We start from the raw sequence: 27,402 nt of genomic DNA, 5'->3' as shown, positions 1-27,402 counted from the left end.
CATTGATACTCGTAAACTCAAAATTGGGTCGGCCGTTCAACGCTGGTTATATAAAATAAAATTAAGGAAAAAACCCCTCAAGAAGTAAAGAAATCAGGCCAAACCAAGAAAATACCCCTACATAAGGTTCTTTAGGTTGGTGTCTGAATACTTTTTAGCAGATAGTGCATGTATAAACTTTATGCGACCATAGACAGTTAATATGAGGATACTAGAGTTTGAATTGATTCTGAGGTCAAACTGTTATTGCCGTGCTTTCCAAATTCTAAGCATACCTCTCACAGGAGTTGTTCACAGTTTTTCTGTTCAGTTATCGCAGACGTTATTCTAAAGGTAAACTAATCAATTGTCCTAAACTTAAAAAAATCTATCATTCATCAATTTTTTTCAAACCAGCAATGAAGAAAGAATCGACGACAGACCATAGCATAAGGGAGCATGCCATTTCTCACCATTCTATAGTTCCTTTAATTGTTGAATCAACTCATTCAATCTTAAGTTATTAAATTTGATCGACATTCTTTCCATTCTATATGCTTACCCCGTAGAATGAAAATAAAGTGGGTTAATTTCCCCTTTTAAAGTTCTGTGAATGTTTACGATACATTTTCAATTAGAAAGTTCATTGAAATATGCACAAATTAATAAAGTTAATATTTCTTTATTTTACAACGGGCGTTAAACAGTCGACCCAATTTTGAATGTACGACCATCAATGTTAAACTCCGTAGCTTTGTAATTTTGAACCCAACCCAGAAGACAAAAGAACTCCTGGGAGCCGCGATGGCTCAGGGGTTAGAGCGTTCGCCTTCCAATACGGCGAATCGGGTTCGAATCCCAGTCAATATGAATTCCGCATCCGGCTTGCACCGACCACAGTGCTGACGTGAAATATCCTCAGTGCTAGACGGATCATGGGTCAGAGTCCCCCTGCCGTCAGGCTAACCGTAGGAGGTTCTCGTGGTTCTCCCCATGTAACGCAAATGCTGGTTAGTTCCATCAAAAAGTCCTTCACGAAGGTAATTTTCTCCCAATACATGATCCAGGAGTTCCCTTGTCTTCTGGATTGGGTTCAAAATTACAAGTCTACGGAGTTGAACATTAGTAGTAGCAAACCTACGACGGTAATAAAATTCACGACGTTCAACGTGAATTTTATAGACGTTGAAACTTTAGAATGAAAATAAAGTGGGTTTCAATTTCTACGACGTTCAACGACGGTAATAAAATAAAATAAAAAGAGAACTTCTGGATCAAGCATTGGAACAAACTAGCTTTTTAGAGGACATTTTGATGGAATTAACCCGCATTTGCGTTACACAGAGAAGAAAACTACGAATAACTCCCATGGTTAGCCAGATAGAAAGTGAATTCTAACCCATGATCCGTCTACTATTGAGGATATTTTACATCAGTACTGTGGTTGTTGCGAGCAGGGGGCAGAAGTCGTATCTACCAGCCAACGCTGGGATTTGAACCTTGGGCACCTCATCGGGAGGCAAGCACTCTGTCCCCTGAGTTACCACTGCTCCCGACCAGTGATAGAAAGCTTATTGAAGAGCAAAGTCAGAATGACGTCACAAATTCAAGAGTCCGTTAGGCTGTCTTTCAGCATTCATTTGTAAATTGGTCCGATAAGTTCTAACGCAAATTGATTATAATTCTGTTCAGTCTTTTTTAAACAACTCTAAATTGGTTTCACTAATTTATCTGATTAAATTTTCCTTACAACTATTCTGTTTAGTGTTTTTAGAATTAGTTTTAAATCAGTCTATTTTTAATAAACTTAAATTTCTTAAATATTTTTTAAATTTATTTTTAAATTAAAAACTTTTATCAACAAAAGAAACGTTTTGAAATTTGAGAATCTTCAATTTTTTTTAAAACCCAATATCTCGGAAATAATTTTTTTTCTTTTAGAGAGATGTAAAAATTAAGCTCTTTGAATTCAGTGAAAATGTCTTTTAATAAATCAGGAAAAGGACAAAGACTTGTAAAATAATTCAGCCATTTTATTCAATTAATTTGCATGAAAAATGAGAAAACATCTCAACTTACCTAATTCTTGTGGTTTTGAGGGGAAGGATACTTTTTATTATTTTTGTAAGTGGCAACTGGCCAAAATACACCTCTTCCTTTGATACGTTTATGCATTTTGAGTACGTCGACAAAGTGGGTAATTATTTCTTAAAACGTAGTTATTTTAAAGAATATTTTGTGGGAATAATATTAACTTTGTTTTGTTTTTTTTCATTCCAATTTTTAATTTGTTCTGTTATTTAGAAAGGCACGTACTTAAGTTTCTTAAACTTAAGAGAAAAGATGAGATTAGCTTTGCTTCAAAATATCAAGTTATACACTACTCTAGATAGGCTTAAAAAAAAAAAAAAAGATGTGCCGGGCTCTAAAATTATGCTGAAATCCGGTACCCGGTAATAATTTAATTGCATACCCGGACGTTTCCGGGTACCTGGCAGAAATTTAATTTGTTACCCAGTTGGTTCCGGGTTACCTGTCCGGCCGGGTAATTTAATGAAATTTATTACCGTTGTTGAACAGTCGACTCAATTTTGAGTATACGACTACTAATGTTTAAGTTCATAGCCTTGTAATTTTGAACCCAATACAGAAGACAAAGGAATTCTTGGATCAAGTATTGGGAGAAATTTACTTTCGAGGAGGACTTTTTGATGGAATTAACTAGCATTTACGCTACATGGAGAGGAAAACCTCAGACGGTTAGCTTAACGGCAAGGAGACTCTAACCCATTACCAGTCTACCATTGTGGATATTTTTAAGTCACAATGTGGTCGATGTAAGCCCGATGCAGAATTCGTACCGACCAGCCTTTGATGAGTCATCTCATTGGGAGACATGCGCTCTAGCCCCTGAGCCACAGCGACTCTCGGTCGGGTTTTATAACAACCATGCAAAACAGTATGAAAAACGCATAATTTTCTATTAAGAATTGACAAAATATAATAATAAGGAAATTTATTAGCCCTATAAAAAGGAACCTTATGATCTTATCATTAGATTTTTTTAAGCTAAATTAAATTTTTTTTTAAAGAAATTTATAATTAATTCTTTTTCATTTAATTTACTTAAATTATCAACAGCATTTATCATTGCAGCTTCTAATAAAAGTAGGATAGTTTAAAAATATTTTAATAACAATTTATTAATTAAAAATGTTTCATCTATCTATATTATATAAAACGCTAATACGTACGTATGTATGTATGTATCAATAAAACCGATGATATTTCTTTTCTCGCACTGGCAACAGTTTTCATTTTTAATTGATTGGATTCGGCGCGCAAGAGNCTGAAACCCGGTACCCGGTAAAAATTTAATTGCATAAATTTAATTACCTGGCAGAAATTTAATTTGTTTCCCAGCTGGTTCCGGGTTACCGGTCCAACCGGATAATTTAATGAAATTTATTACCGTTGTTGAACAGTCGACCCAATTTTTATTATACGACTACTAATTTTTAAGTTCATTGCCTTGTAATTTTGAACCCAATACAGAAGACAAGGGAATTCTCGGATCAAGTATTGGGAGAAATTTGCTTTCGTGGAGGACTTTTTGATGGAATTAACCAGCATTTGCGTTACAAGGAGAGGAAAACCTCAGACGGTAAGCTTAACGGCAAGGAAACTCTAACCCATTACCCATTTACAATTGTGGATATTTTACGTCAGTACTGAGGTCGATGTAATTTCCCACTTCTAATTTTGTATTTATTTAATTATATTAAATTAGTTAAAATAGTTTTCTGCATTATATTTCCGAATTTGTCTTTTCATTTCATGCCATTAATAATACGGCTATATATAGTGAATTGAAATTTTTTGCTTTTAAGATAAAATTTTTCAATTATTATTATCCTTTTCCATACACTTATACTTTTTTTCTCTACACTTTCCCTACCTCAAATTTTGCATACACTTAATTATTTTCTGTTTAAAATTAAAGTAAAGTAAATGAAATAAGGTAAAATAATCGAAAAAAGTCAGTCAGTCCAATTAACTGTAAACTTTACGAATAGAAACATTTCCTTATCTTTACGGTTTTGTAACCATTTTCAAATTGTATAGTTAAAAAACCATATATGCAAAACGTCACGGTTTTGTACCCATTTACAGTTAGCGTGGTTTCAAAACCATAAAAATGAAATTCAATTGGACATTAAAGTTAAGTTGTGTGTAAACTGTATTTTGGCATATGAACCATGTAATGTAGCTTATTTAGTTTATCTGGTGGTGCCATCTATCGTGAGAGATGGGACTAGACTTATGCTAACTAGCTGTGTGGTGCTGCCATTTATGCGTGAATGAGATCATTCGATTCCAACCAGTGTCACCAATTGAGGAGTGCTGGACAAGGGATACACTTGATGTGTTGAATGAATGGGAGAAATATTGTGGCGTCAATGCTGGGATTCGAATGCCCGTTTAGATGTTCATGTGATGGACACATGAGCTTTTTCAGTTAAACAATATACCCAGCTGCAAGGATCGAAATGACTTCATAAAAAAGAGTTAATCAGCGATTTTTCTTGCAGCTGACATACCATCTTTATATGATAATTTGACTGTTTCGGTTGATCAAGGTAAAATAACAATGAAATATGCTGTTGAGTCGCGATGGCACAGGGGATAGAGCGTTCGCCTTCCAATGAGGTGAACCAGGGTTCAATCCCGGCGATGGCTGGTCGATACGAATTCCGCATCCGGCTTGCACTGACCACAGTGCTGATGTGAAATACCTCAATGGTAGACGGATCATGGGTTAGAGTTCCCTTGCCTTCAGGCTAACCGTGGGAGGTTTACGTGGCCTTCCTCTCCATGTAACGCAAATGCGGGTTAGTTCCATCAAAAAGTCCTCCACGAAGGCAAATTTCTCCCAATACTTCATCCAGGAGTTCCCTTGTCTTCTGGATTGAGTTCAAAATTACAAGGCTATGGAGTTGAACATTAGTAGTCGTAAACCCAAAAATCGGGTCAGATGTTCAACGACGGTTATAAAATAAAATAAAGTTAAATATGCTGTTATTTAGCCATTTTTCGAGAAACTTCTAATAATATAAAATATTTCTAACAGTTTTCTCGTTCCTTCTCTCTCTCTCTTTCTTTTTTTTTTGAAAATATATAGATGTTCTTTAATTTCTTCACTAGGGAAAAGATTCTCAATATAACTCTACCCCTCCCCCATAAAAAAAATTTCTCAAAAAGGAAAGCCTTTTTGAAAATGGAGACACATTCAGATTCTAGCTACAAAGTATATTATCTAAAATGATAAACTCATTTCATTTTACTACGTATATTTCAAAATCACAGTTCGAGATTAATTTTAGTATAATCACAACTTATAGATAAAAAAACAAATTGAAATGCAATGTCTGATGAAACAGAAGTGTAACACTTTCATTAAAATATATACAAATACATTCGACACAGCCCAAGCAAGAAATGCTGATATAAAACGGCGATAAAACATATTTTTACGAAAAATATTGCTTTTCTATCTCCTTTTAAGGCCACAATATGAATGATGCCATTTATACGGAATTGGATAAAGGAAAATTTTTTGGCACCCGTGCATTTCTACGCGCTTACTGTAACACTACGTTATAACTGTATTGGAAAAGTAATTATGATATAGCTTATAGATTCAGAGAGAACTACTTTGTTAGAACTTATTACTTTACGTTATTTTTGATGAGAATAAGGAAGAAAAATATGAGTGATTATGCGTATATTTTGAGTTATTTACATATGATAAAAGAAGAAACTTCTAAAGGAATTTTGGAGATATTATAGTTTTGTAATAGAATAGGGTGCAAAAGATGTTTATAACGATTGCTTGTGTGATTTTCAACCTCAAATTAAGTTAAAAAAAGCCAAGTTGAAAGATTATAATAAATAAAGGAATAATTAAAGAATATTTTTATTAAATTTATTCAAAAGAATAAAAAGGTTAAAATCTTGTCGAAAAATTTAATTCAAAATATCTACAAATTTTTGTCATTAATCATCAAAGGGGAATCGCCAGCAATCGTTCAAGACGAATCGGTATTAATCGTCGAAGAGAAACCGCCATTAATCGTCAAAGAGGAATGGTTATTAAATAAAAAGAACATAAACCATTTTTTTCCTTGAAAAAAAATTGAATTTTAATGAAATTAATAGCACTATACTAGATCAGAAATATTAAATATTAACAAGAATTTTTTTCATATAGTTAAAAAAATACACAAATAGTTTGCTGAATTTTTTTATAAATATTTTTTCTGAATGTGATATTTATTATTTATAAAGATATGCGTTTGAGAGGTTCAATAATTGATGTCGTTTGACTTCGTATTGGAGAGAAGGAGTGATAGGCTTTTTTTTAAATGTGATATTGACTATTGATATATATGCGTTTGAGAGGTTTAATAATTGATATCGTTTGACTTTGTAGTGGATAGAAAGAGTGATTTTTTAAAATGTGATATTTATTATTGATAAAGATATGCGTTTGAGAAGTTTAATAATTGATATCGTTTGACTTCGTAGTGGAGAGTAAAGAGTGATAGATATCTTTTTAATGTGATATTTATTATTGATAAAGATATGCGTTTGAGAGGTTTAATAATTGATATCGTTTGACTTTGTAATGGAGATAAAGAGTGATTTTTTTAAAATATGATTTTTATTATTGATAAAGATATGCGTTTGAGAGGTTTAATAATTGATATCGTTTGACTTCGTAATGGAGAGAAAGAGTGATATATTTTTTTAAAATGAGATATTTATTCTTGATAAAAATATGCGTTTGAGAGGTTTAATAATTGATATCGTTTGACTTTGTAATGGAGAGAAAGAGTGTTTGGCCGATAGCTTGCGGGTGTATATAAAATCAAACGTGGACTGTAAACTATTTATTTTGCGGGTGCGCTGGTAGCGCTGCGGAGCGTGTATGCTCTTTTGTTGTTTCACATCAACTGGCTCTTGGCTGATAACAATGACGCCAAGAAGCCAACGGGCGTAGCAACATACCGGCTTCAACAAAGAGTAATCTATTTTTTTGAAATGAGATATTTATTATTGATAAAAATATGCGTTTGAGAGGTTAATAATTGATATCGTTTGACTTTGTAGTGGAGAGAAAGAGTAATTTTTTTTAAATGTGATATTTATTATTGATAAAGATATACGTTTGAGAGGTTTAATAATTGATATCGTTTGATTTCGTAGTGGAGAGGAAAGAGTGACATATATTTTTTAAATGTGATATTTATTATTGATAAAGATATGCATTTGCGAAGTTTAATAATTGATATCGTTTGACTTCGTAGTGGATAGGAAAGAGTGATATGTATTTTTGTAATGTGATATTTATTACTGATAAAGATATGCGTTTGAGAGGTTTAATAATTGATATCGTTTGGCATCGTAGTGGAGAGGAAGAGTGCAAAGATTAGCGACACGAGAGCTCAATATATGTGAGACACATAAGAAGAAAACATCCATAGTCCATTTGCATGGTTAACTTGGAACTATCCCATAATTCCTTTATGACAGAGGATATATTTTATTACACATGGAGGAGGGGTTTCATAAGTGATGTAAGGCAACAGTTGCCAATTTTTTTCGGATGTGGGAACCCAAAATGGTGGTTTGGTGGAAATCCAAATTTATAAATAAAATTAGTAGCCGTGAATTATTAACCAAAGAAAGATTATTTTTTTTTGATAATATTTAATAGGAAGAATAAAAAATTTTCAGTAATCGTTTTATCGATAACAGTCGTAAAATTATAGATTTTATGTCAAACAGTTGAATTCGAAGGAATGGAGTGGCATCTAGTCTAGTTCCGAGTTCGTTTTTGGTATATGCACAAGCTGAAAATGAATAAAGTAAGCTGAAATATAGTTTTGACAACAAAACAAAAACTCTTATAACCGCCGACAATGGTTATTAGACAAATATAATTCTTTGTTCTAGGATGTGATCATTTTGCTTTGAATTGAAATGTTCGAAGAGAAATAATGACTGAATTTTTTTTAATACAAAGGCATTATCATTTTCATTATTTATTCAGTTCAAGGTAATTAGAAGAAATATTTTTTACGAATTTTTTTAATTTCTTTTTTTATTGGTATTTTACTTAAATAATTTCATAAAAATAATCAGAAAATCAAATGAATGATGGTTTATTATTTGGACACAAATGTAGCGACAGGTTTCGAAGATTATTGTTGGTACAAGAAATTTAAACTCTCGGAATCCCTGTGAGATTTCTATGAAACCCTAGTGTTCCGCTGAACACTTTTCGGGAACCACTGATTTAGAAGATATTGTAGATGATATCTTTTAAAAAACATGTGGAGAGACAAGTAGAAGAAAAGGGAGGGATTTAAAGTTACATCATTTGGAAGTTATAATTAATAGAAATTAATTAGGAAGTTATCTCTATTAATCAGGAAGTTTTAATTAATAGAGATAAAGATTACGTTATTTGTGTTCCGCATAAGAGGAACACACGTAATCCTTACTGGATTATACTATGATTCATTAATCAAAGAGGATACGTTTTACTAGATAATTGCTATGGTAAATGAGCTGATTTTGCAATAATCAGTAAAATATCATTTACTATATTTTGTGTTAGATAATTTTTAAGAAATGTCTAAAGAGTTATTTTGCTCAAATACTTTAAACAAACTCATTACGGATATTTATGTAACTTTTTTCAATTAACAACTTAGGGAAACAGGAAAAAAAATGTATTCTGTTTAAGTTATTTTTAAAAAATTTTAATTTGTAAGTAAATTTCGTATTTGCATTAGGAAATTAAATAACTAAAATTCAATCATGAACAAATGGAGTGCAAAGGTCAAGGTTATTCCATATCGAGATTGCCAGCTGGTCTTTTCTTTAGCCTCTGGAAAAATAAATGATGCGGTTGCCGTAGCAACCGAACCACGTTGAAATTGCATCTCTCGTTCTAACCTTCTCCAAGGAAAAGGCGTTTGGCCGACTCAGATTACGCTCTCTGCCTAAGCTACGGATTTGGCACATATTTTGACATTTAACAATGAAATATACTAGTACCTGTTTGCCACTTCTTTGTGGAATTTTTGGGCGTGTCGTTTTTCACCTTTATTCGTTTCCTAGATTATTTGTAAGCATTTTTGAACATGATCATATTGCTCGACATTGAAAGTACATAAATTATTCAAAAATATATAACATTGTATATTTAAAAATTCTTTTTGAGTTTAAAAATATGGGCAGTATCGAAGTTGTGGTAAATAATAGAAGAGGAAGATATTATAGAACATGCAAATATCTAGTAGCAAGAATATTATTAATTGTTGAAAATTAAAACGTAAATAGGTATCTAACAGCCAGTTTATTTTAATTTCGTGAGGGCTTAGATTTTATGAAACTCAAAATGATGTTTGATGTAGATAATGTACTCATCTTATGCCATTTTATCACAATCCATTACCATTAATCTAGCCGTTAGGGGATTTTGGCCGAATTAGTAATAGAGGAACGTTATCAACCAATATTGCACCTAAATAAACCCTACGTAGAATTGTTTAATTCATTCCGTATAGTATAGTCATTGTTCAGCCTTACTGATCTGCTTTATGCAGTCTATATATATATTAGTCACTATACAGCCTATATAGGAATTAAATATAATTGTCTAAGCCTCTAGATCTATTGAGACGAAATTTAGACGTCCCAATCTTAGTTCATTAATAAATGTTCATATAGGTCGAGTCAATTATAAGCTCTGCAGGGGTCAAGATAGAGTTTTTGCCAGGAAATATTGTAAGAAATTTGTCGACTTGCGTATAAGTTAACATATAAGTACTCGCATAAGTTGCGCAGAGGAAGTCTTTATGTTTGGTAAAATCTTTTTATTTCTGATCGCCGTGTATACCCTCCAACTTTTGAGTTTTGTGCGAAATATAATTATCAATGATAGTGAACTATGACCAAAATTTTTATAGCAAGCAGAATTGGGTACCTGAAACTCGTGATGAAGAAGACTGCTGGAATCAGATAGTTGTATGTAAATAAGATGGTGTGATAACGTTATAGCTATTAAGCTTGTTTCATAACCACGGTGAATCAATTTTCGGATCAGATTTAAGTGGATACCTGCAAGCGTTATCACGCACGGGTGTCGAACCTGGTTGTCAGCTGAATCGTGGCATATACAAATGCCAGGATTCAGCAGCCAATCAAGTTCTACACCCACACAGGACGTCGCTTTCAGGTACCCAGTTCTCATAAAATCTTTCTCAATGCTATAGAGCATGGCCGTTCCTCTATTTGATATTTAATAAAACTGTTTAAATTAGTCATATGATGTGGTGAACAAAATTTCGTTTTATATAATTCAATAAATATTAATATATTACCTTTTTTACCACTAGAAAAAAGATATTTTATGAAACTACTGAAATTCTATTATAGTTAGAACTTACAACTTTGTTTTAAAAAAATTCTTTCGATAATTTTAAAAGATAAAAATTTGCAATTAAGAAAAAAGAAAAATCCTAATGGATTTTGTTGGCTTACCTGTCAAGAGTTAGCTCTTCGAGTTGACTAAGATCACATGCTATAAATTCAAGCGCACCGTCAGACACTCTAGGGCACCAGCTGAGATCCAGAGATCTCAACTGCCTGAGATTTTCTGCCAACATCTCAACTCCATCATCGGAAATCTTAGAGCAACCAGACAGAGATAATTGCACTAAATTGGGCAGGGAGTGCACCAGGTTAAGCAGGCCGTGGTTGGTTAGCTCCCAACAGGAGCGCAACCTCAGAATACAAAGACTGGTTGTTTGCCGAGGACTAAAATAAGACAAAGCCGCATCAGTCACGTGGTATGCCTGTAAGTTCAGTTCATAAAGTGAAGGCAACAGTTGTGTTATAGCAGCGACAGTATCATCAGCAACATTTATACAATCCGCCAAAGTCAGTGACACAATTCGAGGAGTAAGGCTTGCCCAGAGTCCAGCATCAGTGACCTCATTGCAGCCGGAGAGCTCCAGCTGGACAATGGAAGGTAAACCACCAACGAGAATTTCTAAGCCTTTGTCTGTGATACCAGAGCACCGTAGTGCAACATGTCGAACGCGATTGGCCAGGCTGGGTGGGCATTGTGTGATTAACTCGTAAATGTCCTCATCGTTTGCTCCAAAGAGACACACCGAATCAAAGGCTCGTCTGTCGATGCTTTTGTAGATTCCTAGCCGGACAGTCGCAGAGCTGGTCTTTAGTTCTCGATAGTTCAGAACAGGTTGCAATCCGCGCCAGAACTTTGGCTGGTACAGCACTTCTCGCCATGCCGTACAAACCTAAAAATATGGAATATCAGTAGATTAGCTATAATTATATTGTTTTTAATACAAAAGTCTCATCATCAATAACTTACCGCAATGGTTTTAGGTTGAAACAAATATTTGACCAAATAATACTTGACAAATTTTAACAAAACAATGTTTTACTTTATCGAGAATTCGGTAATTAAGAGAAAAATTGGTAATAAAGACGCTTTCTTTCACTATTTATCTATACATAAGAGTACCATTTACAATAATACTTCATTGGTGAAAAATATATTAAAAATTATTTGCTGATTGGGTACTTTCTTTTTTAATAAATACCATATGCATGATATGAGAAGACCACATGTTTTAACACAAAAATAAATCACACAAGAAGACTGAAATTTCACAAAAAAGTTGATAAAATTTTTAAATAATAAAAGTACGACTGAGTTTTAGCATCTTTTGAAATGATTATGAATGACCATGAATTACGACTATTAGGACTTAATTTTAGAGTAAGAATTTTGGGGGTCATGTCATTCTTCCTTCATTCAAGGTGTGGCTATCGTATCCTCAAAGGAAATAATGGTTTAAATAATTTATTTGTGATTTTTTCTAAATTAAATGATAAATTTCGTGGATATATTGAAATAAACAATTCAGTACGGACATTCTAATAGGCATTGGGAAATGGAGTAACATTGCGTCTATGGAATAGCAAACGGATGCATCAGTCGTTTTAACGGTAAGGTAGCAGTACTGGGTGTCATTTAAAAGCGTAGACAGTATAAAAGATTGAAAGGTTATCTTATTGTTTAATTTTTGAATATATATATAGGACTGCTATAATTACAGTGACCCTGTTCAGACCCATCCAGAATTCGTTATGCGTATTGAATTTGGATAAAAATTGGTTTATACGTTATGCAGAGAAAGCGATACAATTAACTTTGGGTAATGGATCTAGTGAGGAGATCTTAAGCTTTTCGTTATGTATAGGATATTTGAGTTGGGTTGTAGTGGAGTTTTGTTTTATCCTGTGAATTTTGGAATGTGGCTTAATTAGTTTATCTAGTGGCGCTATCTATCGCGAGAGATAAGAAATGCAAAACTGTTTTCAGTTAAGAAGCTCTGTGGTGCTGCCATCTATGCGGGAATGAGAGTCTCGTATTGCAATAGTCTAGACTCTAGAGTTGAGTAGTACAGGACACTGGAAACTCCTAATGAGTTAAAGGAATGGAAGAAATATTGTGGTAACACTGGGATTTGAATCCCCGTTCTGGGTAATGAAATTGACAGATTAGATTTCTCGATCATAATATATACCTAGCTGTGAGGAAACTAAGTGGCGTCATAAGGTAGGTTCAGCTGGTGCAGCTAAAATTTTGGTCATTTAACCATATTGGATAAAAACAGTCAATAAGTGATTTTTCTCACACAGTTATCATACTACATTTTAATTATTTTTGGGCTGTTTCAGTTTAATACGGTAATTTAGCGGTTAATTGTTATTTAACTTTTTTTTCCCCCGAGAAATTTTTGTCAGACAGAGTTTCAAACAGTAGTGTCAGAAATTTGTGCTGAGAACAGTGCGTTAGACGAGTATCAAATCAATTTTAAAAATTATGCCTTTCCAACTTTGTATTTATAAATTGAAATAAAAATCAAATAAAAAAATTTTTGAGCAAACAAAATGAAAAACAATGCATGTATTTTTAAAAAAAGTTTCAAGAAAGGTTTTCTGCACCACTTCAAAACTATTTCAACATCTTTTATGATAACTGCATAAAATCAGAAATATTTGAGATTGCTTTAATTTGTCTGTAGGAAATTTACAATATATTTCCATGTATTTTGCTTGTTTTGTCCTTTAAAAATAAAGGAAAAGTTGCGATTTTAATTTTAGAAATGATTTAAAGTTTGTTTAAAAACCAATAAAAAACAGCAAAGTGACTCAAGCATTTTTAGTATTGAAGCATAATAATTTCAATTAGTAGTGGTTAATAAAAGATGTCACAAATGTAGAGTAGTTCAATTCAACACCTCAAAAATTGGGCCCTCATTGGAGATAAAACCAGTTTTTCGATCTTGCAAAAAGTAAAGCTCATTTCCCAACAGCACGAGGTCCACTTTCAATGGATCCCGTCGCCCGTCGATATCCACGGCAACGAGTTGGCTGACACTCTTGCAAAGAAGGGACTAGACCATCTAGTCCTCTCCACCTCAGAGCTTACATACCTTGAACTTTTTGCAAGGCAAAAGGCCCAGAATAAACAAAAGTGGCTGCTTCCACCTATTCACTACTGGTATAAAGCAAAAAGACCAGGACTCTCTCTATCTCTTCCTGGTGACAGGCAAACCAACACCTGCTTATCCCGACTGGCCAGTGGACACCTGAAAAGTCTCACATTTTCTGCAAATCAAAAGATTTTTCCTCTTTGCCCTAAATGCCAACAAAACCAGGCATCACCTGAGCACATCTTGAACTGTTTAGGGCTGGACTGGAACGACATTCATTCCTCTGGTTTCGGATTTTCTTAATATCAACGGATTCATTGATCTGGTCTGACCCCGTCAGACCAGATGGGAATTAGCAACAACAACAACAAATGTAGAAGATAAAAGTTTTTTTAAAATTGCAACAAGGTGTAAGGAAGGGAGTACCAAGAATTGTGCCATCATAAATTTTGATTGAAATTAAAACATCGGATTAATCATCGGATTTAATCATCAGATTAAATAATTTATATAATAAGTTTTCCTATTTGTTCGTATTTTTCATCAAAATAAACATAAATTTAACCATTATTATTTTTAATTGATTTAAAACTTCATTCGCTTCAAATTATATAAATTAGAAAAAAAACAGTCGACATGTTTCAAACGGTCAAAAATTGGCGGCATTTTCAAGATTATCCTGACATGAATGAGAAGAAACAAAAGTGATTTGAAATATGAAACGTAAAGTTGCCAACGAAAAATTGAAAATTAAAGGTGAGAAATAAAACTGGAAAAACCACAATGGCCGAGAGGGGCAAATCAGGATAAAATGCCTTTCCACGCGTTATGGAGAAGTGGGGAGGAACTAATGCCGTTAACAATGCATTTTACATTGATTTGCAACTCTCCGCCGCTGTGGTTTTCCTTGTTCTGTTTTTCATATTTCCCTATTGAGTTTTTCCTAGTTTAGCTTTTCCCCTTTATTTTTCAATTTTTAATTGGCAACTGAACGTTTTATATTTCAAATGATTTTTTCTTCGTCTGATTCACGCCTGGAAAGTTCTGAAAATGGGCACATATTTTTGAACGATCGAAACATGTCGACTGTTTCATGCGCTCAATTTGTATAATTTTGTATTTGTTTATGATAATTTGCATCTTTTTGAAGATGCTGAAGTTTCTAATCAAGTAACGTCTTACCGCTTCATTTTCTTGGGATTATTTATTTAAAATTACTATTTTTATTCACCCAAAAGTGATTAAAACACATAGTTTAAAAATTTTGAAATATGATTCATAACAAGTGTTTTGTTTCTGAATAGCTATCATATTTTTGTGTAATTTAGCTTGATATGTCAGAAGGGGGGGGGTCGGAGGGTACGCCGGAGAGTGACACATTGTAAAAGGGGAGAAGGGGGATTGAAAATATTAAATAAAAGTGCGCAATCATTTATGGATGGTCCTTTATAGTAGAACTAGAAACTGGAAAAACTAGAAAACTAGAACTATAAAAACTAGAAACATAAATTTTTAAAATTACTAAATTTTTTAAAAATAACTCACAGAAGATGTGAAAGCTTTGTTTTGTATACCATTTGTATAATATAACAGCAAACACGCATACAAAAAGAAAAATTCAAACAAAAGTTGCATTTTTTAAAAATGTGTCTCGAATCCTTTTTAGTTATTACTTAGAACTGAACTATTCGATACATTATATTATATTATATTATATTATAATTTATTATATTATATTATATTATATTATATATATACGAGGGAAGATCAAATATAAATGAGACTTCTTTACTAAACAAATATTAAAATACTGTTTACAAGAAATGACTTTCTATTATGATCGATATTCCTTGTCTGCGGAATCAGTCTCCATTTTTGAGAAGTCTGTAAAATTCTCAAATGTGTCTGATGGTTTGTCGAGGTGCCGAGTCCGGGCTATATGGAGGATATTCAACTGTTTCCCAGTGTAATACTTGTAACTTTTGTTGCGTTATTGCGGTTTTATGAATTGTCGCAATTGCAAGAGAACATTGTGGATCGGCATGCCACGTCTTTTGGACTGGTGGGCTGCTTTGACTTTCTCTAAAAGTTCACAATAATAATTTGCATTAATTGTTCATCATTCATGAAGGAAATCAATGTACACAAAACTTCGTTAGTCCTAAGAAACATTTGTGAGTATTTTACCAGCAGATAACCAAGATTTTGCTTTGAATGGAGCAGATTCATTCAGTGGAGTAGTGGTGCAAGCAAGATTAATTTCAAATTTGCATACATGATTTGCCTATTTAAACCCTTGGCAGGGTATCATTGCCGAACTTTACCTGTAATCTGCGCAAAATTTTACTAGGTTAGGACATTTTCATTTGTTAAAAATTTAATCGATGTGCAACTGCATTAGGAACTTTACACTCACTCATTATTCAAGCTAGTAAAAAAAAAAAGATGTAAGCACTGTTAAATAAATTTCCATTGTTGCCATGACAACGAGAAAACTGTCTATTGCTATTAAAAAGTCTAATTTATATTTGATCCACTTGTGTATTATTATATATTACTTTAAATTACATAAAAGGCGTTTATTTGTCAAAAAAAAGTTTCCCTCAAATTAAAAAATACTTGAATTTAGCATTAATATTTTGATTTGAAATGCGGGATGTGACATACTAATGTAATATTTTATAAATGTTTTAGAAAATAAAACGTTATTGAATAAATCAAATAACAATCACAGGTTTCAAAAACTATTACTAGGAGAAAAAATCCTAATTCTCGGAACAAATCTTTACAAGGAACCCCAGGGCTCCATGGAGGCACCTTTTGGAACCACTGATCTAAATAACTATTCGTTAGCAAAACCAGAGTGCTAAAATTGGCAATCAAACTGCCTTCAACAACTTTTTTTTTGTGGAAATTTTCCTTTCGAATGTAGTTGGTCACAATTATAATGCAAGCTTTTGCTTATTTCTTTTAAATTTGCTACATAAACTCAAATAAAGTCAGGAATCCAGGCTTTTTTCCATTTAAGAACATGCCCAATTGAAGAGCGGGTAGTTAAAGTCCGCTGGATTGGAGAATCGCAACGGAGCTACGAGTCTCTAATTACTGTCAATTTAACTTTAACCACCTTGTATATTCCGGTTTAGATTAAGGCTTTCAAGTAGATTCTGAAAAATTGGATAGTTAAATTTAAGTTATAATTTTTTTAAAGTTGCATCACAATCTTAACTTCATATTTTTGCACTTAAAAAATATAGCTCGTATTATTTATATATTTTATAAAAAAACTTAAAATTTGTGCTTCGGACTGAAACAATAAAATTCTCAGATCTGCTTTTTAATATTAGACCTGTTTTATTTTTTATCAAAAGGTTTAATGAATATCTATTATTACAAGATTACAACCACTAAGATTACGAGCACTTTAATTATACTCAGATTGTATTACAATGGCAGCAACCATTCTTAAGAACATTCTTTAGAATGTTATATATAGCAGGATCAAAGATAGCTTTATTCCTCTGTAAAAAACATTTCTAGCAGAATTTATTTCCACAAATACAGTCCTCCCTTAGAAATCACTAAAAAGATCCATTGCCTTAGCAACAGAAGAAGCCAATCTTGGCGAGGGAGCCAATTTTCCGATAAAATGCATTTCTTTTCACATAGAGGCGTCTTTCATCAGATGATTGAGTTACATAAAAAGGCGCTTGGAATTAAAAGAAGCAGCCAACTTGTATTTAATGAAAGTTAGATCACGCGATTTGTGAATGACTTCATTAAGGAAATTGCAAAAAAAATTTTTTTTTTATTAAATGTTCTTTTTTCCTTTGCCGACAGATTTTATTTTTTATTAATTGTTGTAGGGAAAAAATATTAGAAAAAGATGAATGATTTCATTTATGCTTTTCCTCTCCCTTTGAGGAATGTTTACAAAAACAAAAACTTCCTTATCCGTTCTTCTAATCTCGATTTCGTTGTATATGATTCTGATTTTATGTAAGATAATGATTGCGTAACATTTACACAGCTGAAAATGTAAACAAATACGATACTAGAGTGAAAAAGTAATGTTAGAGCGGATTAATCTCAAAACTAAAAAATAATTGTTTTTCTCAATATAAATCTCAAAACTACAAGTTAAAAGTTTTTATAAGCTTATCTCTTTAAAGCGGATGATCTGAATTACAAATGAATAGATTAAAAGAATGTTTCAACTAATTCATTAGCTTCTATAATTATTCTTTTCTTTCTTTATTCACTCGATACATCAAGAATCAAGTGAATCATTCACAATAGCAGCTATCATGGTGTTCATAAACAAGTATTGTATAATTATTAAATAATTAAAGCGAAAAAGTACGGGTTTCTATTATTTTATAAGCCTTAAAAAACCATTCAATTTTAATAACTTTGGTTTAAGTACATATCGTCAACTCATAAATTAAATTTCCTTTAAAAAAAGCTCTGATTACGGTTGTAACAATAAGATATCCGCAAGTGACGTAGTGCGGGCATCTCGATCCTGATTGGATGCTGAAACGGGGCATCTGTTTACTTTTGTGACTGTTCTTTCGATTCTATTTCGAGTAGAGCCAAGCCCATCAAGTATCAAATCTCTTAAGAAACACATTCTATATTCTTTCACAAAGATTTCAATTCTTTAACTATGCATTTCTTAGCACAAAGACAGGCCATGTAGAACATAAACAAACTAATTATGCATCGAAGTTGCCAGGTACACAAAACAAAAATATATCAAGGTCATAATAAGATACATAAACAAATAATAAATTTAAGTAAAGTAAAAGACGTTAACAAAAAAGAATTATGTATTTCAACAAATTCGATATGCCACACGATGCTGTATTCAATTAACTTCGGGTTAATTAACATTCCAACTTATGTGGAGAAACTTAGCTCGACTTTAACATGCCATTTTGCTTATAAGCAACTAGCTGGCGATGACGTAATAGGTCACGTGTGTGGGTATATGCGATCTTCTTCTTGAAGTGCAAGTACCCAATTATTCAGTCGTTAGTATATATTTTAATTTGGAACAAGCAAACTATTTCCAATCTGATAAGTATTGTATAAATAATATATACAAGGAGGAATAAATTTACGAAAAAATATACAAGTTGTTCCGTGAAGAACTCCTTTATTATATACTTCTATAATCCTTTTCGAAACTGAATTCAAAGGGATATACACATTAGGAGCGTTAATTAAAGTCTGAATGATGAATAAACAAAAACTATATTACAATTTAACAAATTACTACTGAGAGAAGCGGAGTTGAAGATATAAAAATCTGTTAAAAAATTAAAAGGTGATAGTTCGAAAAATTTCTAACTTTCATCAAGCAATAAATTTGTTTTCATATTTTTCATCCCGTCTTCCTCACTAGTGATACGAAAAGATTTCCATAAAATTTATTTTATCCTACTTACATATTGATTTGCTATCCATATTGAATAATTGATTTGAATTAATTTGAGAAGGAAATATGTACACGTGTTAAGGGCGGCGATTATAAAACATCCTGTATTTCTTGAATATGGTTTCAAATAAAATTATTGAGCTCAAAGCTGCACATAATATATATAAGAAAATATGAGCTAAATTGACATCAATATAAGTATTATTTATACTTATCCGTATGAGTATTATATATAATTAATGATTATCGGATTAATATGACTACCATATACTATTTATATAGTTTTCAAGTGATCTTGAATTTAATTGTTTTGAAAAATACCAACTTTTAAGTTGTAGCAGATTCAAAAAATAAATATGAAACTGAGCAAGTATTCTTAAATAGTATTGGATATTAAATTATGTACTTAAAATTGATTACTGAATAAATGTTAAGACAATTATTAACAATTTCTTTATATTTAATATAAAATAAAAATGAACATTATTAGTTAGTTATAAAAATCACTAACATCACTGACAATAAAGAATATTTTCCGCCTATATTTAATTCTTACAATTTAAATAGCAATTTAAATCGCATTTTGATTTTAAATCGTTTTATTTGTATATTGATTTTCTAAATCGAAGTTATTGAAATATGCCTATTTTAAATACAGTTTTAATTTTGACGCCATGAAAATTATTTTTACTTTAAATAGTTTTTGAAGTTATACTTCTTAAGGTCTGGTTTCTTAGGACAAGCGCCTTATCTGGGCGTCAGCGGGACGTCAACGTCCCGCTGACGTCAACAAAATACTGGTTTGTTAGCTCAAGGCCTGGTTTCTTAGAACTAGCGCCTTATCTGGGCGTCAGCGGAAAGTTGACGTAGAGCTGACGCCAAAAAAATACTTTTTTGTTAGCTCAGCGTGAGCAGTCGGTCCAACGCAGACATTATCTCTCATTGCGCATGCGTTAATAACGTAAACAAATATTTATTTTGAATTTGTATTGATTTTGTTATTGTCGACCAGTGTTTTAGAGAGCAAATAATGACTTTGTCCAAGAAAAAACACATTATAGCTGAGCTAAATGAAGAGTGGTATGTTTAATGAAGAAGCTATGTCAAAATCAAAATGTCAAAATCAAAATCTTGGCTGATTTCAATGTGCTGCTGGATGTTGTCCGCCATTGCTTCTGTGGTTAACGTCACGTTGTAATCCAACTGCAGTTGAGTTGGACGGCAATTGTAGCTCAAGATGCGACGGATTTAAGGTTATGTCAAGGTACGTCTCTTGTGAATATCAATTGATTGTTAGGTTTTCTCTTTTGAAATTACATTATGACGCATTCACATACCTTTTTAATACAAGTACATTTTCCTGGGCGAGACGATGAGGCAACCGCAAGCACTTCCACTGGTTAAAGAGGTCCACGAGGTAAAAATGCACAATATTACCGTTATTACAGAGCACGGAAGCGAGCGGAGCGGGAAAAAGAGTCGTTGAGTAGAACTAGTGATCCTTCTACGACTGCTGATTCTTCTATAATTAACGTCGCAGGTTACGAAGTTTAACTTTTTCCGCGAGGAGGGACTACACGCACTATTTTTTTAATTTTACTTTTTTTACTAAATTCACCGTTTTCGCTCTTAGTTTTGAGTATAAAACTCATTAACAATTTAAAAACAGTTTTTCCAAAAATTATGTTTAAACTCTTTTTAAATGTGATTTTTCATATAATTCTCGTAAGGAGAAGTTTTTTAAAAAAATTTTCAATAGCTACTTGTGCAAAAATTTGTATTACATTAAAAAAATAATAAATGCTGAAAATTGTAAAAAAAAGGAAATGAAAATGTTCCAGTGAAAAAAAAGAAAATGTTCCTTTGAAGCAGTTTGACAAACTAGTTGGGCGTAAAAAATATAAAATGAACAGCCTTTTAGGTATTTTGCGAAATCTAACTCTTGCAAAGCTCTTAAGGGCATTTAAGAAGAAAAAAAACTGATGTAGTTTAAAGATAATTAACAGAACCCATCTTAACTTTAACCGCTTATTCTTTGTGTGAAAAAATGCGAAATTGGGGAATAATTATCAGAGAGAATCGTAAATTGATTATAATGCGGTTCTACTTAAAATTGTTTTTGAAAAAATTAAACCCATAGATTCTCATGTTACAATATTTTTTACTTAATCTAATATAAAATCAATTGAAATTTGATTCCAACTTTTTGAGATAAATGCAGTGGTTAAGGATTAAAGTGAAATTTTAGAGAATTAGAGAAAATTAACGTTAAAGTCTAGGCTTTATTACTTGTCCGCAATTTTCTAATTTGTGAAATCTATAAATCTCTAGCACTCATTAATTTAATTAAAATCGATTTCTAACATTCTAAGATTATTTAAGTAGATGGAATTTTAAGGTAAATTTCAGTAAATTACATAAAATTCAATTTCAAAATCTAAACGTTGAGAATAGAAAATAAAGATAATGCCTAACCTTTATTTCTTGTCTACAAGTTTAATATCAGCAAAATCTATTAATCTCTAGCACTCATTAACCAAATTAAAATCGATTTCTAATATTCTAAGATTATTGAAGTGGATGGAATTTTATGGGAAATTTCAGTAAATTCCATAAAATTCAATTTCAAAATCTAAACGTTGAGAATAGAAAATAAAGATAATACCTAACCTTTATTTCTTGTCTGCAAGTTTAATATCAGCGAAATCTATTAATCTCTAGCACTCATTAACCAAATTAAAATCGTTTTCTAATATTCTAAGATTATTGAAGTGGATGGAATTTTAAGGGAAATTCCAGTAAATTCCATAAAATTCAATTTCAAAATCTAAACGTTGAGAATAGGAAATAAAGATAATGCCTAACCTTTATTTCTTGTCTGCAAGTTTAATATCAGCGAAATCTATTAATCTTTAGCACTCATTAACCAAATTAAAATCGATTTTATAATATTCTAAGATTATTGAAGTGGATGGAATTTTTAAGGGAAATTTCAGTAAATAACATAAAATTCAATTTCAAAATCTAAACGTTGAGAATGAAAAATAAAGATAATGCCTAACCTTTATTTCTTGTCCGCAAGCATAATATCAGGGAAATTACTAAATCTTTAGCACTCATTAACCAAATTAAAATCGATTTCTAATATTCTAAGATTATTGAAGTGGATGGAATTTTAAGGGAAATTTCAGTAAATTTCATAAAATTCAATTTCAAAATCTAAACGTTGAGAATAAGAAATAAAGATAATGCCTAACCTTTATTTCTTGTCCACAAGCTTAATATCAGCGAAATCTATAAATCTCTAGCACTCATTAACCAAATTAAAATCGATTACCAACATTCTAAGATAAATGAAGTAGATAAGGGCTTAAAGTAAATTTTATTGATTTCCAATAAGTTAAGTTTAAAATGTATTAATTGAGAACAAAAAATAATGATAATACCTGGCTTTTATTTCTTGTCCGCAACCTTTCAAATAGCGAAATCTATAAATCTCTAACCCTCATTAAATTAGTTAAAATCAATTTCTAACACTCTAAGAGAACTGAAGCGGATGAAGGTTTAAGGGAAATTTTATTGATTTCGAGTAAACTAAGTTTGAAATTGTATACATTGAGTACAGAAACTAAAGATAATGCCCATCTTTTATTTATTGTCCGCAATCGTTCAGTTAAGAAACTATAAATACATAGCCCTCATAAACCAAATTAAAATCGATTTCTAACATTCTAAGATAAATGAAGTGGATGAAGGTTTAAGCTAAAAGTTTACTGATTTCCAGTAAATTAAGTTTAAAATGTCTAAACTGAGAACAGAAAATAAAAATAATACCCGGCCTTACTGATTTCCAGTAAGTTAAGTTTAAAGTGTCTAAACTGAGAACAGAAAATAAAAGTAATACCCGGCCTTTATTTTTTCTCCGCAAGCTTTCGATTAGTAAAATCTATAAATCTCTAGCCCTCATTAAATCAATTAAAATCAATTTCTAACACTCTAAGAGAACTGAAGCGGATGAAGGTTTAAGGGAAATTTTATTGATTTCGAATAAACTAAGTTTAAAATTGTATATACTGTGCACAGAAACTGAAGATAATGCCTATCCTACATTTATTGTCCGCAAGCTTTCAATTAGGAAACTATAAAAATACAGACCTCATAAACCAAATTGAAAGCGATTTCTAACATTCTAAGATAAATAAGTGGATGAATGTTTAAGGGAAATTTTATTGATTTCCAGTAAGTTAAATTTAAAATGTATAAACTAAAAACAGAAAATAAAGATAATGGTTAGCCTTTATTTCTTGTCCGCAAGCTTTCAATTAGCTAAATCTATAAATCTCTAGCTCTCATTAACCGAAATAAAACCAATTTTTAACATTCTAGAAGAATTGAAGCGGATGAAGGTTTAAGAGAAATTTTATTGATTTCGAGTAAATTATGTGTAAATTTAATATACATTGAGTACAGAAAATAAAGATAATGCATAGCCTTTATTTCCTTTCCGCAATCTTTCAATTAGCGAAATCTACAAATCGCTAGCTCTCATTGACCAAAATAAAATCAATTTTTAACACTCTATGACAATTGAAGTGGATGAAGGTTTAAAGGAAATTTTATTGATTTCAAGTTTAAATCTAAAATGCATACATTAAGTACAGAAAATAAAGATATTGTCTAGCCATTGTTTCTCATCCGCAAGTCTTCAATTAGCGAAATTATAAAATCTCTAGCAGTAATTAACCAAATTAAAATTTATTTCTAACTAGAGAGGTGTCGGGTGTGGGTACCCGGTAAAAAATTCATATTTTATCAGACCGGTTCCAAGTACCCGGCAAAAGTTTTATTAGTCATCCTTCGTGTTCCGGATATCCAGTAAAACTTAAATATATTACCCTGCCCGGTATTATAACATTTTTGGTAAATAATATAAAAATCATATAATTTTCTGTCAAACAATTATTCTGATGATAATTAATAATTCTGATATTAATAATAACTCTGATTTATAATTCTGATAAATAATTCTAATAACAACAATTCTGATAATAATAATAATTCTGATAATAATAATTCTGATTTTAAAAGACATAGTCCTAAGGTAATTTATTTCATGGCTGTATAAATAAAAATATATTTTTATTCTTAAATTTTTTAAAACTAAGCTTTAAAAGTTTTATAAGTTTTCTTTTTTGAAAGTAAGCTTTTAAAAAAATTCTCTGCTTCTAAAAAATTTCACGATGGCTGTTAGGTTGTAGAATAATTAACTCAGAACTTTTCTTAATCTAGAGACATTAATAAATGTACTTTATAATTAATTACTTTTTTATTCAATGTACTTAAATTTTCAATAGCGTTTATTATTATATCTTTTGTTAAGCGTAGGATATTTTAAAAGCATTTTAACAAATTCTCGGTGAAATAAAACTAGAATTGAACACCAGGAAATATTAAATAAAATTATTAATTGAAACAGAAAATATTAAATGAAATTAACTATCCTGGTTGAATATTTAATTATCCCAGAACAATAAACATAATTTATGTGCAATAAGATTTACCTTAATATTATGCTAGCAAGAAATACTGTTACTACTAAAATTTAGTTTAAGGATATCGATGTCCAATTTTATTTACGCACGCATTCCTTTATTATAAACATAAATCAATCTGAAAATGAAATAAAATATTTTTAACTGGGTTTTTTGTTGAGTTATGTAAAAATAAAATTTTTTTTTTCATTTTTGAAATGAAAATGAAGTTTAAAAAAGTTGATTACTTTTCGTTGAAACAACTGGCTTAATCTTAACATATTATATTATTACTCCATACTTCATTGTTTATTTATAACTGAAAATTGTAAAAAAATATAGATGTCAAGTATTTCGTATGAAGTACTGATGAAAACTCTAGATTTAGGTTTTAACTAATAGGGGTATATTCATATTAACATATATTTTCTTTAACTTATTTATAGTTATACACTAATTTCGTATTGATAGAAAGGGATAAATAACTTATTGATATTGATAGTAATATATTAATATCGATGTTTTTCTGTGTTTTATTAGGATTCATTTGCCGTTTTTTGTAATGAAAAGTGTAACTACAGTTGGGAAAAATAATAGTAAAATAAAAAGCTTTTATTAAAAACACTGAGTTTAATTAATGATTCGGATAAGCTGGAATTCAAATATTAAATTATAATAAAAAGCTACGTAACAATTATATTCAGGGAAGAATACAAAATAAAAACTTAAATCTGAGAATCGAAACATTAATCTAAAAACATTAATCTTTGGTAAATATATCAGAGTCTACTAGAAAAATTGTGAATTAGAAAAACTATCAGAATGAGAAAAAATTAATAATTTTAGATATTTTGTTTACAAACATTGAATGGTTTTGTATGTAATACTTAGCACAAAAATGGAACAAATTTCCAATAGAATGATAAATGCAAACATTAGATTTCTTCGATTCTAAGATTACTTTATACTTAAACATATACTTTAAATATGTTCTAAAAGTTATATGTTGTTTTTAAAGGATGCTACATAGTATTTTGGAAGTTAAAATTTAATCAAAAATTTTAGTAGGAGAAAGTGTAATGTAAGATTTTAGTAAGATTATTTATAGAAAGATTATTTATAGAAAATACACCTACGGCTGGAAACTGTTAGGATATACTTCTTTTCCTATTAAAATGTATCTTAGATAAGAAAAAAAATGTGTTCTACATTCACAGCTGAGTTTAAAATGCTTCCGGAATATAAAACTTCGAGCGCTTTCGAAATGTCACAAGGCATGTTCTTTTACTTAGTTCTGTAATTGAGTTAACTTTTTTCTTCTTAACTTCTCTCCCTCTTGGTTTTGATCAAAAAAATTTTTTTGATCAATATTTGTTCAGTTCTGAACAGAAACAAACAAATAAGAAACAAATTTGGTTAAGTTTTTAATAGAATGTTTCTCGCTCAGAACACGGTTTTAAGTCCTTCTCAGAAATATAAAGAAAATGCATTAAGGAGAACACATCAACGTTTAAGTGTGTAAAATAATAATATATTGTAAAAATACGAAAACAGTATGCAAAATTTAACAAATAAATAAAGAAAGAAATGAATAAATGATCAAATCGATAAATAAACAAAAATTATATAATTATGAATTAAAAATAAATAATATATAATAAGCAATTAAGAAAAAAAAATAATAAAAAAAATAGATTGTGATATTTAGACTTGCATTGTCAGTTGTAATGGGTTGTAATTTTAAAACAAATACAAAATAGAGCCTTCCGCAATTCATAAAAAGATGTAATAAATTACACAAGCCTGCGAAATTGAACTTTTTGAAAAATGCAAGCTAAGTTATTATTGATTTATATGTTATTTGATGCGCTGATTTCGAAAATGACCTTCATTTTTACCAATCACATCAGAATTTTTTATGAAATCGATATTAATGTTTTTACTAAAATCCTATTTGGAAAGGCATTATCTCAAACAATTTTGCATGTACTATCCGGTAACTGTTCTCCTCATTCATTTCGATCTATGTAAAATTTAATCTTGGGAAAGAAAATTGATTTTTGAGCTATCAGCTAATTTTTATAGGTTAAAATGAATGAAAAATACTGTAATCAGACCGCAGAAGTCACCTCTGGTTGAGAGAAAAACAATAAGTTCCTTGTGTTCAAACTTTTTACATCAGCTTCTAGACTAGAAGAAAATCACCAACAAACCATTTTAATTTGTTTTTATTGAGATAACTTACGTAAAATTGACGATTAACCAAGAATAACAAATATTGTGTTTGTGTATATGAAAGTTTGAAACAAAACACAAAGCAAGCAAAAAACAAAAGAGAAAAGTTTCTCTGAAACTTATTTTTGATTATCTTCTTTTATGCTTAATCTCAGGTTTATCCCGAGCTATCATCCAACAGTAGTCAGCGAACATGTTCTTGTCCCATCTTCCTTGATATTTAAGCTCCATATCTCTGATGTCTTGATGGAACATTTCCCCTTGTTCTAGGTGACTGCTCCTAAATTTTCAGGGAAAAAATCCACATGTGAGTGAAGGAAATGCATTTTTACACTCATGGAGCAACCCAACGTTTTAAATTCGTCCAGCATTTTCATTACAATTTCCTTATAATAAGGATCCTCTTAATTACCCAGAAATTTACTGACGACATCTTTGAAAGCAACCCAAGCTTCTTTTTCTGTTTCTGTTAGTCTTAAATTCTTTATCCTTCATGAGTTTGCGGATATCAGGACCAACAAATATTCCTTCTTTCAACTTAGCTTGGGATAAACATGGAAACCTTTTGCACAGGTACTTGAAACAATTGCCATCTTTTGGAACA

At 31.0% G+C, this 27,402-nt stretch overlaps 1 protein-coding gene across 2 annotated transcripts in view; it reads right to left on the bottom strand.

The window, feature by feature from the left end:
• LOC107452733 (F-box/LRR-repeat protein 16-like) overlaps positions 1-27,402 on the bottom strand; it is a 72,285-nt gene that overhangs the window by 36,490 nt on the left and 8,393 nt on the right. Inside the window, exons 2-3 of one of the 2 annotated variants that reach the window (XM_071177687.1) lie at positions 10,597-11,378; positions 7,749-7,895 (exon numbers count right to left, since the gene is read on the bottom strand). In XM_071177687.1, the coding sequence (XP_071033788.1) occupies positions 7,862-7,895; positions 10,597-11,378 (816 nt within the window). In that variant the 3' untranslated portion in view covers positions 7,749-7,861. Of the gene's footprint in view, positions 1-7,748; positions 7,896-10,596; positions 11,379-27,402 lie in introns of those variants that run through there. The other variant, XM_071177686.1, reaches the window with a different exon arrangement.

This window comes from Parasteatoda tepidariorum, chromosome 2, assembly GCF_043381705.1.
Source record: "Parasteatoda tepidariorum isolate YZ-2023 chromosome 2, CAS_Ptep_4.0, whole genome shotgun sequence".
NCBI classification, from domain to species: domain Eukaryota; kingdom Metazoa; phylum Arthropoda; class Arachnida; order Araneae; family Theridiidae; genus Parasteatoda; species Parasteatoda tepidariorum.
This window is presented reverse-complemented; position numbering and strand designations above follow the sequence as displayed.